The 17,768-nt window shown below is 37.7% G+C and overlaps 1 protein-coding gene and 1 long non-coding RNA gene across 4 annotated transcripts; both read left to right on the plus strand.

The window, feature by feature from the left end:
• Positions 1–448: 448 nt before the first annotated feature.
• On the plus strand, positions 449–5,313 carry LOC101480670 (nectin-3-like protein). 3 transcript variants are annotated; one of them, XR_003024603.2, is made up of 7 exons: positions 449–532; positions 2,119–2,233; positions 2,344–2,373; positions 2,922–3,269; positions 3,716–3,825; positions 3,920–4,069; positions 4,354–5,313. It is a non-coding gene; the product is annotated as a nectin-3-like protein (long non-coding RNA). The 3 variants fall into 3 exon arrangements; XR_003024604.2 differs by lacking the exon at positions 449–532 and adding an exon at positions 541–679; XR_013100572.1 differs by lacking the exon at positions 2,344–2,373.
• Positions 5,314–11,084: 5,771 nt separating this feature from the next.
• On the plus strand, positions 11,085–17,160 carry rab38b (RAB38b, member of RAS oncogene family). Its single transcript, XM_012918857.4, has 3 exons — positions 11,085–11,483; positions 13,022–13,299; positions 14,688–17,160. Exons 1-3 carry the CDS (start codon positions 11,255–11,257, stop codon positions 14,835–14,837), a joined length of 657 nt encoding a protein of 218 aa, XP_012774311.2. The 5' UTR covers positions 11,085–11,254; the 3' UTR covers positions 14,838–17,160.
• The last annotated feature ends 608 nt before the right edge of the window (positions 17,161–17,768 follow it).

Consider the following 17,768-nt stretch of genomic DNA (forward strand, 5'->3'; position numbering starts at 1 on the left):
TATTCTATTCTGTACAGCTGTGTACTGTATTTATTCTTATTGTATTCTAATTTTTGCGTCATAACTTTTGCACTGTCCACTTCCTGCTGTGATAAAACAAATTTCCCACGTGTGGGACTAATAAAGGTTATCTTATCTTATCTTATCTTATCTTATTAACAAAACTAAAAAGGGTAGGTTCTAAAAAAGAGAGAGAGAGAATTCATAATGTTTTGAAAAATAAAAAGAATAGAAATAGAAGACTAAAATAAAATATCCATCCAGATCTTTACAACCAACAACATAAAATATATCTTAATTGGATGGCCTAATTCAAATAAATTTTCAAAATGAAGTAAGAATAAAATAAGACCTCTCAATATAGCCAGTACTTACAAAACTAAAAAGGGTTGGCATAGTAATAAAAAAAACAACCTGTTTATCGCGGTTTCATGGAAACTCAAATTGACAGACAGACAATAAACGCACCTCATTGCCTGCCGTAGTCAAACAGGAGAAAGTACGTTCTTCGCAGCTGCACTTCATCTCAGAGGTAGGTTAATAAATTTAACTTAACCACAATACTTTGACATGGGCTCTTTATCAACTTCAGTTCAACTTGAAGGCGGGGGCAAGCTGCGTTTAGCAGGATGTTTAGTTGGGGGTGCTGTGGTAGCCTGCGTACAAAGAGTGCACGGAGGTAAAGAACGAACGACACGTGAAACCTATCATCTCGTTTGTGCCTTTTCAAGCGGATTTTTCAGCTACTGTAGTAAACCTTGTCCATATTCAGTTTGTGGGTAATCTATTATTAATCTATTTTCTTTGTCAACTTCTAAAAGTTGAGAAAGTTGACTTAAGGGGGCAGGACGTTTGTTTAAGAGGGCATTGCCCCTTTTTTGACCCACCGTATAGCCGGCCCCGTCTGCCACTAGTCTCCACAGTCTCATTGTTGGCTAACTACCCATAGCTTGACTTTTGGAGCTCTGCATGAACGAGCTCCAACGTACCTCAGTGAACATTTTCATCAATACATCCCCAGCATGTCCCTGAGCTGATATGGCCAGGGCCTGCTGGCTGTGCGTCATACAATACTGAGAGCTAAAGGTGACAGAGCTTTTACAATATTAGTCCCCAGATGACTCTCTCCCTTGAGCTTGAGATCTGTGGATTCTGTGAAAACTATTTATTTTATTTTTTTTAAACCTTGATTTTGGGTAACTCTTTGTCTTTCTGTTTTTAGCATATTTATATATATTTATTTTGAAAAGCATACACTGATGTATACAAATAATGTTTATCATAGCTGTATTTTTACACTCAAGTGACAAACCCCTCAACTGGCCATACTAAACATGACAGTGGAAAGAGAAAGTCAGTAATATTACTAGAGCATAGGTGTCTAACTCTGGTCCGCGGGCCAAATTTGGCCCGCAGCCTAATTATATTTGGCCCGCGAAGCCATACCAAATTACTATTAGAGCTGGCCTACTGGTATTATACAGCATGCGCATATATATATATATATATATATATATATATATATATATATATATATATATATATATATACACACACACACACACACACACACACACACACACACACACACATACATATACATATATATACACACACACATATACATATATATGTGTGTGTATATATGTGTATATATAAAAAAATAAATATAGTTTAGTATTAAGCTTTGCTTGTTCCATATTCAGTTTTTCAGCAAAACTTGTTTGAGTCTATAAGAAAAGATTCATTCTTATATCTGGGGGAAGATTTATTTATTTATTTTCAATAAATATTAATGTTAGCCCGCGACTTTGTTCCAGTTTTGAATTTTGGCCCACTGTGTATTTGAGTTTGACACCCCTGTACTAGAGGATCAAAAAGAGAGGAAGCAGGAATGTACGTTAGACAGGTGGTTTTAATTGAAATCAAACATCAACAGCTTTCTGAATTTGTTGTGTCTTTTTGTCACAACTAACTTTTTTTTTTTTAATCACAAAGCTTCAGAAATACACACATGAGTCTCTGTGTGGCTTCGTGTAACGACAAGCCATCCTGCTAGTGCTGCCCGGTTTTCAAACCTCAGTTAACAGGCAGTGTATTGTTTCTGTCTTTCCTCAGTTAGGCACAATACATTCAGCCTGATTGGCCGTAATGAGTATCGGGACCTTGAAAATGACTGGAAATGTATTGAGAATGGTTCTCACTCTTCTGCTCCTTGCTCCTATCAGTCAAGGTAATTCTTTATATTCTGTATATATCCTTTTGTGCGTGCTATGATGAATCAGCAAAGATGGGTATTCGATACCAATATTGACTTCTAACACTATCTGATGCGTCTGACAGGGATCCAGGATGTTGAGTTGTTCCATTATGGTAAGAGAACCTAGTACACACAAAGCCATATCTAAGTACCTAAACCAGACTTTGTAGACCACCCTGGATTTAATATTTAAATAGAAATGCACAACATCTTTCTATCTAATGCTGTATTGTGGTTTGATCAGAGCACTCAGTCTCTGCCAATCTCAGCAGTTAGTTACTCAGCAAATCCAAGTAAGAATGAAAACAACAAATCTAGTAGCTCTGCTAAAAGACAGTTTTCTTTTGCATATTACTTGTCTCATAACACACGACACAACACACTCTTCTGTTCAGCGGAAGGGATGTTGTTATCACAACACTGGCAGAAGACATATTACAAAATGTGCTTTTCACATCACTCAGTTGGTTGACTTTTTCTTTTTAATTATTATTTTTTTTTACGTTTTTTGTGTGATCAGTAAATCTAATTCTATCAGTCAAGGTAATTCTTTATATTCTGTATATATCCTTTTGTGCGTGCCTGTGTGTTATGATGAATCAGCAAAGATGGGTATTCGATACCAATATTGACTTCTAACTCTATCTGATGTGTCTGACAGGGATCCAGGGTGTTGAGTTGTTCCATTATGAAAAGATGGAAGCTGTAGTGGGCCAGAATGTTTCCTTACCCTGCACTTTAATAAATGCTACTGATAACAAGATTGTCAGCATTGAATGGAGTAAGGAAACAAATAAAACTACAAAGCTGGGTTTGCACAGCCAATTTTATGGATTCCATCTATTCTGGCAAAATATTACCATCCAGATTGAGAAAAACGGTACAGATGTACTGGGTTCCCATCTAAAACTTTCTGATGTGAAGAAATCGGATGAAGGCATCTATGTTTGTGACATGGCCACCTTTCCTGATGGATCCAAAAAGGTTAAAACACAGCTAATAATCAAAGGTAAGAGAACCTAGTACACACAAAGCCATATCTAAGTACCTAAACCAGACTTTGTAGACCACCCTGGATTTAATATTTAAATAGAAATACACAACATCTTTCTATCTAATGCTGTATTGTAAATATTTCACATTACTTGTGGTTTCATCAGAGCACTCAGTCTCTGCCAATCTCAGCAGTTATTTACTCAGCAAATCCAAGTAAGAATGAAAACAACAAATCTAGGAGCTCTGCTAAAAGACAGTTTTCTTTTTCATATTGTCTCATAACACACGACACAACACACTCTTCTGTTCAGCGGAAGGGATGTTGTGATCACAACACTGGCAGAAGACATATTACAAAAATGTGCTTTTCACATCACTCAGTTGATTTTTTTTAAATTCTTTTTTTTTTACGTTTTTTGTGTGATCAACAAATCTAATTAATCATGTTTTCCTCAATAGATGACATTAAAATAACGTGTGATGTGAATGGCACTGTTGAAGTCCAAAATGGAGAAAATGTGACAATTCGCTGCACATCATTTCCAAACGCACAGTACAGATGGACCAAGGTAAAGGAAACTTGGAATTTGAAACTGAATTTAACTCTGACTTCTTTTCAAAATAAAAGGTTTTTATGTGCTACATAATCATGCTTTGCCCCAGAATGATGAAGTGTTGTCAGAGACTGAATCTCTGGAGCTCTGGTGGGTGACTGATGCTAAGGCAGGGATTTATACACTGACTGTCAACACAGGAAGCAAACGTGTGCGCAAAGAGTTTGTGGTCACAGTGCAACCACAAGTTTGAAGACAGGTGAGCGTCTTCAGTTCGTTGCTGCTCTTTGCCTCTTTGTGTCATAATAAATGACATTTAAACTATAAAATCAAAGCCTCAAGTCAAAACGGGTAAAAGTCTTACTATCTGTTCATTTAAATGTCCTATGCCTGCTTACATTGGTTTTTCTGTGAAAGACAAAAAATAGTGATATCTGTCAAAATAGCCAATAGATGTGCATACAATACCTGTACATGCTTTATAGATTCAAGTAACTGTCTAACAAAGCCACAAGTCAATATTTGTGCTCTGTCTCTTCCTAGGATGGATCTACCACCTCCTTTCAATCTCCCTCCAGCTTTAGTCAAGTATACAGCTGCAAGGTAGAGCAAGACTACAACAGAGCCTTTCCCCATCTTTGACACAGATTCAAATATGAAATATGTCAGTTCATTAGCTGAAAAGTGAAGTAATAGTAGAGTAGGGTTTAAACCATGTCTTCTCTACTAATTAGAAACCAGTACAAACCAGAAGTTTTGCAAATGTAGCTCTGTCTAAAGGTGTTTTCAGGATTTTTTTTTTTTTTTTTTTTTTTTTTTTTTTTTTTTGAATGAGGTGGCAATTGTTGATTTATTTTTGTGTATATAGCTTTGCAGTTGTAGCTGTTGATGATTTCAATTACTTTTAATTTTAATATATTTCTCAGTACCTTGAGCTATAAACCAACAATTAAATAAAATACAAGTACATAAAACCTGAGTAAATAATCCTGTATATGCTCTGATCCAATTTCCACAATTGTTCTTTTTTTTTTTTATTATTATTATAATTTGTATTTCTGATTTACTAAGTTTTACAGACCAATAAACCACAAATGCTACATTTCTGCAACATATAAATTCTTCATATAGAAACATTACGTGGACAAAAGTATTGGGTTACATCACTTAATCTCTAATTCAGGTGTTTTCAGTCCCATTGCCACAGGTCAGTGGTGGAACTGAAAAATTTTATATGTGGGGCAAGATGTCTAGGCAGAGTGGCACATACCTCTTTAGAGTAGTATGTGAAAAACCCCCACATGGAGTCAACAAAATATCCACAAAAACACTTTAAAATTATTTATTGTATAATTATCTCTTCTGAGAAAAACAAAGGCTACAAGAGGCTTTTGGACAAACAAGCAATTAGCTTTGCAACTATTTTAGCCATAGTATTTTAGGTCTGATGTTTGTGCCATTTTTGTAAATACGTGTGAGCAATAAATGATCAAAAACCAGGAATATGATGGATATTGTTTTTAAGAATTTAACCTTCTCTGTATTTTGTTATTTTGTTTTATGGCTAGACAGAAAGCTAAATAGTATCCTGTTTTGTCAATGCTAAGCAGGCTGCAGCTGTACTCTGCAAAGGGGTCAAACAGCAATACAAAGGGAAATTAAAACTATACACTTGTAAAGTTAAATAAAAGTTTTGTCATTGTAATATTTTGAAGCAACATAAAGCTCTGCATTTGCTCAGTATGTGAAAACTCTAAAAGGCTGTGCTAAGAAATGCAGAGGGTTGGTGTGACAGAGGAGGACGTTAGCAGCCAGAATAAGGAGTAGATGATTGGTCTGTGCAGCGCTGACGCTTTTAGTAAATCAGGGCTTTAAATTCTATAACCAAGTAAAGATACTAGTGCAGGCATTGCAAAATATTAATGCAGTAGTACCAGGATTCTCTTTCTCAGGGGATGAACTGATTTAATCTCAAGCAGGCCCAGGATCCTCCTGCAGCAGCCACCAGGCACAGGCTCCTGCAGCAGCCACCAGGCCCAGGCTCTTCCAGCAGCCACCGGGCCCAGGCTCTTCCAGCAGCCACCGGGCCCAGGCTCCTCCAGCAGCCACCGGGCCCAGGCTCCTCCAGCAGCCACCGGGCCCAGGCTCTTCCAGCAGCCACCGGGCCCAGGATCCTACTGCTCCACCAGGCCCAGGATCCTCCAGCAGCCACTGGGCCCAGGATCCTCTAGCAAGGCACCAACAAGTAAATCAACAGTGACAAGACGGTGAACGGAGCGAGCAAGACAACAAGCTCAATGGGGCCTAAGAGAACACCGAACGCCGATGAAATTGAGGACATCAAAAAGTCATTGGACTTTCTAACTGAGGAAACATCGGCTATCAAGCTACAACAGAAATATATCCTAGACTTAGTCGAGGAAATAAGGTCGCTACGTAACCAGAATGCAGAGAAGGAGAAACGGATCGTCTATCTGGAGAGCAGGGTCACGGACCTGGAGCAATATACCAGAATGAACGACGTGATCATCACAGGGCTGTACATAAAACCCCGGTCATATGCTCGGGCTGTGACTGCTGGCAGTAAAGAGGAGCAAGGAGATCTGGATGGGAGCTCTGCGGAGCAACAAGTAGCTGGTTTCTTGCAGTCGAAAGGGATCGACCTGGACTGTAATAACATCGAGGCATGCCACCCCTTGCCCAGGAGAAATGCTAGTGATAAACCAGCTATCATCATAAGATTTGTAAACAGGAAACACAAGAATGCACTGCTGAAGCAGGGGAGGAAACTAAAAGGATCGAACGTCTACATGAATGACCATCTAACCAAATCCAATGCTGACATAGCGAAGAAAGCAAGATACCTAAAGAAACTGGGTAAAATTCAGAACACCTGGACTGCAAACTGTAAAATATTTATAAAGCTCAACGGTACACCGGAGGAAGCCAAGGTGCTGGTCATCAAATGCATCCAGGATCTGGAAAAATATTAACAGGTCACTTGACTACAAAGGCAAGGAGCGGGACAAACAATCTACAGTCATCAAAGCAGGTAATAGAAGACAACAACGGAAGCTAAAGCGTAACGTATTCAAGGATGAAACAATCAATTAATTCATTATCTGGGAATTATACATTGCTACCACAAAGGATTGCTAATCAGGAGATAAATTCACCAGTAAACACGGAATACAAAACACACTTCACAGAGCAGGACATTGATCCAGAACTGAACTTTTTTAACATCAAAAATACCTGCTACTATCATACTGAAGAACAATTCAACAAAACTGTCAAGGTCGACGGCAAAATATCTATAATCCACTTTAATAGTAGAAGTTTATATGCAAATTTTCACAAAATAAGGGAATATTTAAGCAAATTTACACATCCATTCAGTGTGATTGCAGTATCTGAAACATGGATTAATAAACAGAAAGGAGAGGACTTTGTAATAGATGGATTAAATCTTACAAATAGAAAGAATAAGAATGGCGGTGGTGTGGCCTTGTTTGTGGATAAAAATTTAAAATACAAGATGGTAGAAAAAATGACGGTGGCGGTAGATAATATATTAGAGTGTGTAACAATAGAAATTAGTATGGGAAAAGAGAAAAATGTCATTGTAAGCTGTATATATAGAACACCAGGTTCTAATATTGAAATTTTTAAGGAGTGGGTAGATAAAACATTCATTAGGACAAATCAAAAAGTCATGTTCATTTGTGGGGATTTTAACATAGATCTACTAAATCCAAACAAGCAGAGAGCGACAGAGGAATTTATTAATACAATGTATAGCTTGGGACTTTTTCCAGTGATCACTAAGCCCAGCAGGATTACAGCACAGTCGGCAACCCTAATAGACAATATATTTACTAATGAAATAGAAAATAGAACCATAAGTGGTCTCCTAATTAATGACATCAGTGATCATCTACCTGTTTTTATAGTGTATAACAGCAATTACAGGAAGGTTAAACAGCAAAACACAATAAAATACAAACGAGTGAGAACAGAAGAGTCAATAAACGCATTCAAAAGTGATTTACTCAAGCAAGAATGGGAGATGCTGTATAAGGAAAAAAATATTGATAAAGCTTATGAGATTTTTATAGGAAAATTTAAACTGTTATATAATAGTCATTGCCCAGTAAAGAAATATAGTAAAAAACAAAAATATGCAGAGTGCCCATGGATTACAAAAGGATTGCAAAATGCATGTAAGAAGAAAAATACCTTATACAGAGAATTTATAATGAACAGAAGCACAGAAGCTGAAAATAAATATAAGAAATATAAAAATAAATTAACGAGTATTTTAAGGTCATGTAAAAAGGAATACTATGAAAAATTACTGATTATGAATAAAAATAATATTAAAGGGATCTGGAAAACATTAAATACCATCATCAAAAAGGGCTCGGGGCAGGCAGACTATCCTTCGTATTTCGCAAATAATGATAGAAATATTACTAATATGAGAGATGTAGTAAATGAGTTCAATAAATTCTTTGTAAGTGTTGGGCCAGACTTGGCTGAAACAATTCCTGATATAACAGATTCTGTAGAGAAAGAAACTAGACTCATTGACCGCAATCCTCATTCAATGTTCTTAACGGTGGTGGAAGAAATGGAAATCATTGATATTGTTGGGAAATCACAAACAAAAAACTCTACAGACTCTGACGACATTGATATGGAAATCGTTAAGAGAGTGATAGAGGGCATTTCCAAACCCTTAACACACATTTGCAATTTGTCCTTACAAACTGGTACATTCCCAAAACAAATGAAAACAGCTAAAGTAACACCACTGTTTAAAAATGGTGACAGACACCAATTCACAAATTATAGGCCTGTCTCTCTACTTTCTCAATTTTCAAAAATACTGGAAAAAGTCTTTAGTAATAGACTTGACAAATTTATAGATAAACACAAAATAATAAGGATAGTCAGTATGGTTTCAGATCAAATGGATCAACATCATTGGCATTAATGGAACTGATCGAAAATATCACCAACAATATAGATAAAAGACAATGTATAGTTATTGACCTAAAAAAAGCTTTTGACACAATTAATCATGACATATTACTTGATAAACTGGAGTACTACGGCATTAGAGGAGTGGTGTTAGAATGGGTAAAGAGTTATTTGAGAGACAGGCAGCAATTTGTGAAAATTGGGGAATATCAATCAGAGTGTATGGACATTGTTTGTGGAGTTCCGCAGGGGTCAGTATTGGGACCAAAGCTGTTTATCCTCTATATCAATGATATATGCAGAACATCAGATATACTACAGTTTATTCTATTTGCAGATGATACAAATATTTTTTGTGCTGGAGAGAACTTACAGCAGCTTTTGGAAATTGTCACACAAGAAATGATTAAACTGAAAACATGGTTTGATAGAAATAAGCTATCATTAAATTTGGAAAAAACTACATTTATGTTATTCGGAAATTGTAAAAAAGATGCAGGAGCAAAATTATTAGTAAACAATGTTGAAATAGAGCAAGTTTCGGATACAAAATTTCTGGGTGTGATAATAGATAACAAAATCTGCTGGAAACCTCACATAAAGCATATACAAGCCAAACTGTCAAGAAGCATCTCCGTACTAAGTAAAGTTAAATATTTTTTGCCTTCCAAATCACTCCGGGTACTTTATTGTTCACTTATATTGCCATATTTGGAATACTGTGTGGAAATTTGGGGAAACACATATAAAACTGCACTTCAACCAATATGTAAAATTAAAAAAAAAAAGCAATCAGGATGATTAATAAAGCAGGATTTAGAGACCATACTAACATCATGTTTTTGAAATTAAAAATACTGAAGTTTATGGATCTTATAAAATATAAAACTGCAAAAATTATGTACAAGGCCAGATACAATATGTTACCAGGAAATATACAGAGGATGTTCTATGACAGAGAAGGAGACTATGAATTGAGGGGGAAATTGAATCTAAGGATTCTTAAAGCACGGTCAAAGGTTAAAACCTTTTGTGTCACTATTTATGGGGTAAAACTGTGGAATAGTTTTACTATAGATCTACAGCAATGCTCAGGAATTAGTAAGTTCATGAAAATACTTCGAAAACTGATTTTGGAAGAATATGATACCGATAAAGATGATCACCCATTGTATGTATAAAAATATCAAATTATATCAATCACGGTAGCCAAGTTTATATAGGTTCTCCTCGTGTATCGTGTGGAGTATGTGATGATGGGAATTAGGTGAATTATGTGGGATCAATAAGATGTTGAGCAGGGGTAGGAATTAATAAGTATGTTCATACTTCTTCCTACTCCTTTTCAGACCAAACATTGTTACATTATGTCAGACGATTTTGTTTTATTTCATTATATATTTTTTGTTTATCTGAACACATACGTGTGTGTGTGTGTGTGTATATCTACATATATATTCGTATCTGTAAATGAAAATATATGTAGTGTGTATATATTGTTTTTTGTTTTATATGTCTGAAACAAATAAAGATACAATACATAATTTTTTTTATTTTATTTATTTTGAGCCTCCTATGCATACTGCTATAAAAATGCAAACATATATTTCTTGGCTGAGCTCACGCACAGGCATTTGATGATTCTCACACTCCTCCAGACTATTTTATATTCACACAATAACATAATGTGGCTTGAAGGCATGAGGGCTGGGTTTGCAGGAACATATGTACAGTAGATTCACAGTCTCACTGCATATGCATCCATGTAGATCCTATTAAAGCATTTAATATTATTGCATCCATTGTATACTTCTGCAACCAACCTAAGTACGTATATGCCAGCACTTGTTTTTGTTTGTTTTATTCCCCCAGAGAACAGATAGCAACTACCCAAACAGATGAATATCCAATTCAAATGTGGTTCAAATTTGAAGTTACAGAATAAATCCGTTTCTGTTAACTGGCTAAAACTAATCACTAAGAGTATTTTTGATACAGACTCACTTATCCACCTCTGCTCCTTGGCTGGTCCATGTTTAGAACACCGTGATGTTCTCAATTAAAAGTTATCCTCAGTTACCCTACCGCAATACAAAACGGTACCAGTGTCTGTTGTGTAATTTTTGTTTTCTTTAAGAGCAAGATTCGGGTATTGCTCTTGTTAGTGCTTATAGTTTCGTTAATATTTAACGGTCAGACGAACTTGTGATGCCAGCACGTAAACGGTTAACCCGTTGTATAAAGGGGCAGTACAGACACTCGCAAAGTCTTGTTACTTCACTGACGTCTCCTCAGAGTGGCGAGGCGAGGTCACAAGTTCCCAAACACAGCCCCACAGCAATCACACACTCCCGCCACAGGGAGGGCGGAGAAAGACGCGCAGGAGACCAGGGGAACGCACTCGAGCCAGGTCAGAGTTACTGAAAACTGCTACCGCTGCTGAGCTCTGACAGGTGGGATGACCAACTATCCTTCACACTCCAATGGTATGCAGAGTCTACGGAAAGAGCACCTGTATAAGGTGCTGGTCATCGGAGACCTGGGGGTCGGGAAGACTTCCATCATCAGGCGCTACGTCCACCACACCTACTCCACTAATTACCGGGCTACGATCGGAGTTGACTTCGCCCTGAAAGTGTTAAACTGGGATTCAGAGACGGTGCGGCTCCAGCTGTGGGACATTGCAGGTAGGGCAGTGAAGAAGCTGAGTGTGTGTTACGTGTTGTATCTGTCTGTAGGTGTGACAGCAGGCCAAATAAACTGGCAACTTGCTTTTCCTCCACAAAAGTTTATGGCGGGTGTAAGGGATCTGTATTATACGCCGTTTACACCATTTTTCCTCCTTTTGGTATTTTAAAATATGAAATGTAAAAGAACTAGTGGAGGAAGAAAAAGTTAGAAAATTTGTAGCAGTGCTGCTTAGTTCCCGAAAAAAAGATCCTTTGGGTAGATAACACTTATCTTCTAAGTGACAACGAGGCATGACTCTTCTATATTTATGAAACGTTCACAACATAGAGATGCACTGTCACTGTGGAGAGCTGGTATCTGACACAACCCACGTTCTCTCTCTCTCTCTCTCTCTCTCTGACACACACACACTGCTTAGACAAGACCAGCACACTGTTGTTCAGTCATTCATTTAAGGTATGATGTTGCATCATGTGATTAGAGCCATGTGAGGGAGATTTAAAGGAGTTACAGGAGTGTTTTGTAGCCCTAATAAAAAACAAAACCACCTTACTCAGTCACAACGAGCAAAGTGAGACACACACAGAGGTACATGCCTTATGGGTTTAATTTTTCTTCATTAAATTAAATGATTATGTCAGGGTCAAGTAAATATAGTAAGTCACATCTGATTTAGTTTGTCTACCTGGTTGAATTAATCCAGATGGGCAGATAGGCACTGAGGAGTGAAACATTAATCCTCTTTTCATCATGCGGGGAATACATTTCATATGCTTTGATTGGAAGTCATGCAAAACTTTAAAGCGCACCCTAGGCTTACTGAATGACAGTTTGTCAAGTGACAAATGTGACACATCTGTCTGTGACTTCTCTTACACAATGGCAATTATTTATATACAGCCTTGCACGAAAGGAGGAAGCTATCAATTTCCCCTTACTTATGATGGTAAATGGCAACACTTTGTCTTTCTCAGAGAGCTTTTATTAAAGCCAGAAGTGGCCTCTCATCCATCCATTAGTATTAACTTTTCTGCTGAGAGGACATTTCCTGCACAGCAAGCAGGATGCACACACCTACGCGCTCTGTTCCGGACCAACAAGTCAAATTAGACTGCATCACGCATCTCTGAGGGAATGTGTTGTTAACAGCTAACCTGCTCCTCTAATTTTCATTTCTTGCACAAGCTCAGATGAACCCACGTACATCCACGTGCATACATCTTCCATATAGACTTTTCACATGCGTACAGGGATAAATGCTGTTTTAACCTACTTGCAAATTGCATGTCTAAATTAAGCAAATCAAGCAGTCACATTGGCCATATGTTTATGTGCAACATGATGGTAAGACTACAGGAATGTGCTGTTTCATGGGAATGCAGGCACTGCTGACTGCAGTCAGCTGTATTAGTTGTTTTGCTGCAAACATGCAGGAAGAACAATGAAAATCTGTCATTGGATCTGATGCTGGCAACAACAACGCTGTCTTACGAATGAATGAATCTCCGTGTTTGTCTGTGTTTGTGAATCACAGGTCAGGAGCGTTTTGGGAACATGACACGAGTGTACTACCGTGAAGCCATGGGGGCCTTCATAGTGTTCGACGTGACACGGCCAACAACCTTTGAGGCTGTCGTTAAGTGGAAAGAAGATCTGGATTCTAAATTAATGCTGGCTAATGGAAAGAGCATCGCCACCGTGCTGCTGGCCAACAAGTGTGACCAGGGCAGGGAGCTGACCAACAATGGCATTAAAATGGACCAGTTTTGCAAGGACCACGGCTTTGTCGGTTGGTTTGAGACTTCTGCCAAGGTGCGATCAAAGTACAGTTATAATACGTTTGCTACAGTTTGCTAGTCATTTCCGAAGTATGGAATGAAACAGATTCTTAAACAAACACAGAACATACCTCATTTTCCTAACATCATATAACAGACACACCCTTCCTATTGGAAGTCTTTTTAAGCTGTTATAGTTCCCATCTCTCCCACCAACATGTAGCCACAGCTTCCCTGCATCCTTCTCCACCAGCACCATAGCACCCAACTGTAAGCCCTGGGGGATATTGACTCATCTCTCCCTAATTTTACATATAATATATTAGCAGGGAATAATGAGCCAAGAGCCTAGATGCCAAATGCTGACTATATTGTGCTCCTTTAATCAATCAGTCATTTTAAAATAGTCTTATCTGACTGAAACAGAGATTTATTTTTTTTTTAGCTTTGTTCCTAAGTGTCAGAAGAGAAGCCAAGCTAAGGTAATCAGTTACTTCCCAGAGCAACCATTAAAGAAACATACAACCCCGAGCAAGAGTGCATCTAGGGATACTTCTCAAAATATAAGCACTGTTTAGGATTGAAAGAATCCCAGCCATCTCTGAGTCACACTCTGGTCACTTTAGTCAGAAATGATCATCTCCATAGAGCTAACTGGGCTTTTATATGCTCATGAGATACATTTACAGTGCAGGGTTAGAAGAAATTCCATAAGTTATTGTTAACTGTCTGGTGTTCAAAAACTCCCACATCCTACGGGGAGTTCTGCTTCCAATCAAAACAGAACTGTTTTCAGTTCTGTTCTTGAGTGGGCATTATAAAACCTCAGTTTGATGACATATACATTTTCTACCTGCTTAATGTGCTGGATAATTTGTGTTTTAGGCACCATATAATTTGCTGTAGTTATGATATACATGCATTTGGTGTTCTGCGATCTTGACCATTTAAATTACTAGGTTTAAATAAAATGTTCACGCTCAGTACTCGGTGTGTTTGTCGACATTTCCAGAAGAACGCCGTAAAATTGTTTTACTTTTATGCTGCTGCATAGAATTCTGCTAATATCGCATGCACTTACACATCTGCTGTTGACACTGATGTGTTGGAGCTGCTTGTGGCATCAAGACTCGACATTCTGAAAGGTCAAAGTTTATAAGGTGCAGATTTGCCCAGAAGTGTCAGAGGTAGACTATACAAACAGATGTACCCACTCCTTATGTGGAGCAGCCAGAAGAACGTTTACTGCATTTATTTAAAGACGTACATACATGATGGTGTTTCTGTGACGGTAAAAGCAGTCCGATCGGTCACATTTTTAAAGGTGGGATCATGTAAATGCTTCTAATGCTCTGTTAGTGTTCTGACACAAGGTTAACAAAACTGGGACGTTGTTTTAATGAGTTCTTCTCTCTCATATAGGACAATCTCAACATCAGTGAAGCTGCAAACTTCCTAGTCAAGCACATCATGGCCACAGAAAACGACATCCTGAAAACTGTGGTACCCGACACAATCTCTCCGCAGCTCAAGTCCAACAGGCAGATGAGCTGCTCTGGCTGCTTGAAATAATGAAAGGACAGATCAGTGTGAGAACTGAAAAAGAATGGATGCACAGCAGGACTAAGAGGCAAAGCCATCTGAATCTTACAAGGAAAGGGGAGCAGTGGTGGTGTGTACTATGAAACGATTGGAACAGTTTAGGCTCTTTGGTCCAAACTAGAGTTGAACATTTTAGTTTGTTGCGCTTTTGAGGAGCAAACCAAAGCTTGCAGACTGAAGTCACTTGAAGTTGCTCATTTATTTAACACTTTTTGTTGTAACGTGCCATGCTGCGAGTGTGAAGTTTCTGCCGGAATAATGAAATAACACTGCTGTCTGTGCTTTTCGTCACGATGTGGTGTGTTGAGCCAGAGAGCATAGACACAAATCTCTGGTCATCTCTGCCTATTTTTTTTTTTTTTAACCTAATTAAATTTTTACTCTTACAACAACAGCTCGCTTTGGAAAAACACTGGCAACATCTTCACCTCATGAATGGTATGAAAGTTCTCCCGATACGCTTGATGCAACACACCCAAAGGACTCAATGCAAATACACATCTGCACTAGCCAAAGAAAACAGTACTGACCTCTTTCAGAGGATCCCATTTATTTATTTATTTTTTTGCTATTTTCTAATGATGTGAAATTTTCACTTTTTAAAAAATAAATAAAAAAATCAAATAGGTTGTTTATATAATTAACTTTGAGTATTTAACATTGGGTAATGTATCAAGATAAACTGCTTCAAATCTGTCACACAACTAACGAACTTTAATTTGTTGGTTATATCTGTAATAACAGTTTGGTTGTGGCAAGAAGCTGCAAAGAAGTGGAGTGAAATATTTTAGGCACACAAACATCCTGGAGCCTGCTTGGTGTAAACAGACTTTTATGGCCATGGAACAGACGTGCTGGAGCAATTCAAGTTTATGTGGTCAAAGATTTCCCAGACATATGTCTTTGTCAATAGTAGGGGAGTGGTTGTCATACTGCTAAACACTGGGTTTTAGGCTTATAACATCTAAATGGTAAATGGACTGCTTTGTTATTGATCTCTCACAGTGCCTTACACTACAAGCTACACTCACATAGCATCTTACTCGCAAGGACAGTTCAGTTCATTTCAGCTGGAGCCGTGGACCAAACCATCAGTTTCCGATTACCAAAACTTCACAGTGTTAGTTTGGCCCACGCTACCTCCTGAGTCACACTTTTATCAGAAGTGATTATTAAGTGTCTGTGTATGTAATTTTTCTTCATCAGAACCTAACCCCTTGTATCCATGGTAACTGGAGTCTTTTTGGAGTATCCTCCAACATCTTTGTGAAGCTATTTCTCTCTCTTTGCAGGCACACATCAACGCTCATACCCATATAGGCAGGTTTCTGTAATCTCTGCATCCTTGTTCCTGTTCTCCTCTTCTTTTTATTGTTTCACTGTGTTTTTTACTCGCTTAGCTATTTGAAGTTTTTCTTTTGTATGTTTTCTGCTTTTTTTTTTTTTTTTTTCCTTTTGCTTGCTTCTATTCTTTGATTTACATTTTATACATTAGGTACATTATGCAGATACTGTATACAGCATCTTCTACATACTGTGGGATTTAGTACTTAACCTGATTGTCCAGTTGCCTTGCATTGAGCCTGCTCCTGTGTACTACTTGCTAGTATTAGCCTCTCAATTCATGCCATTCTTTTTCTTCTTCTTCTTCTTCTGTGAATTAAGACATAAATTTAAGTTAGCTCTCATATCCTGATCTGGATCAGCCCACTAATCTGGATTAAATTAATTGTTTGGTTTGTTGGCATTTCTGCAAATGTACTATGAGAGGTTGCTTTCATAGCTGACTGAGGTTTATATGGCAGTGTCATGTGGTAGTGTGAGTTTTTATTGGTTATTTACAGCTTGCATAAGGGTGGATTTAAACAAGGGCCTCTCCACAGAAAAATGTCACATTTTTTAGCTCATCATGAGAGCGTCTAAATATCATGCATCTCTCATATGATATCAGAATGGCAGCGTTACACTTTACAGGCACAGGAAAATGTGCTGTGAGAAGTCATTGTATGGTGTGTTTGAGAAGCAAAGAAAGACTTAACATCCCTTCTTTAGTTGTTATGCTGTGTGCAGATTGTACTTGTGTATTTATTTTAAAGCTGTGAAATCAGTTAACACATATAAACCATGTTATCTGTTTTTCTAACACTTTCATAAAACTTCATAAAACAATGATTTTATTCATCCACTTTAACCTGGAACAAACATTTATTTTCTGATCACTCTGAGGACCACTGTAAGACAGTGAACAGAAAATCAGTGTCTAACTTTTATTAGTTTAATAAAAATTATACACTGAGTTGTGTGTGTGTGTGTGTGTGTGTGTGTGTGTGTGTGTGTGTGTGTGTGTGTGTGTGTGTGTGTGTGTGTGTGTGTGTGTGTGTGTGTGTGTGTGTAAGGCTGAATCAGGACTCTAAGATTCTCATAAGGAAGCCACATGATTGTTGATTAATCTCTGCCCGAGGGTTTAGAAGATTAGGTCATCTGCTTGTGGCATGTTAAGGCATCCTTACCAAGAAAGCATCAAAGCATTTTAGAGCTCAGTTATCTGAAAACCATCAAGTTGTATTTTGACGAAACAGGATTTCCAGAAAAGTGACAAAGGACAAAATAAGATAAAGAAAGTCACTGGGCTACCATGTGCTTCCAGCCAGAAGAGGTTCAGTTGTCTTTTGTCTATAAATCTGCGGAGCAGCAATCTAGGGATGGAAATGTATTTTTCCAAAGGATAAACACCCATTTGATCTTTTGTTGTTGTTGTTATTTAAATTTTTATTTGGAATCAGGGGTGTACATGCTATTCACACCACAACAGCTTTCACATTATAATTTTCTTTGATAACACATGTAAACCCAACATCAATGAAGAAAGTAAGTAAATAAGGTAATATTAACATAACTTTG

The sequence above is a fragment of the Maylandia zebra genome, linkage group LG10 (genome assembly GCF_041146795.1).
Source record: "Maylandia zebra isolate NMK-2024a linkage group LG10, Mzebra_GT3a, whole genome shotgun sequence".
Taxonomy (NCBI): Eukaryota; Metazoa; Chordata; class Actinopteri; order Cichliformes; family Cichlidae; genus Maylandia; species Maylandia zebra.

Bases quoted from the DNA above. Each gene is read 5' to 3' on its own strand.
- rab38b (XM_012918857.4), top strand. From the start codon at position 11,255: ATGACCAACTATCCTTCACACTCCAATGGTATGCAGAGTCTACGGAAA. The intron at 11,484-13,021 runs GTAGGGCAGTGA...TGTGAATCACAG, and splicing joins CCAGCTGTGGGACATTGCAG to GTCAGGAGCGTTTTGGGAAC. The intron at 13,300-14,687 runs GTGCGATCAAAG...TCTCTCATATAG, and splicing joins GGTTTGAGACTTCTGCCAAG to GACAATCTCAACATCAGTGA.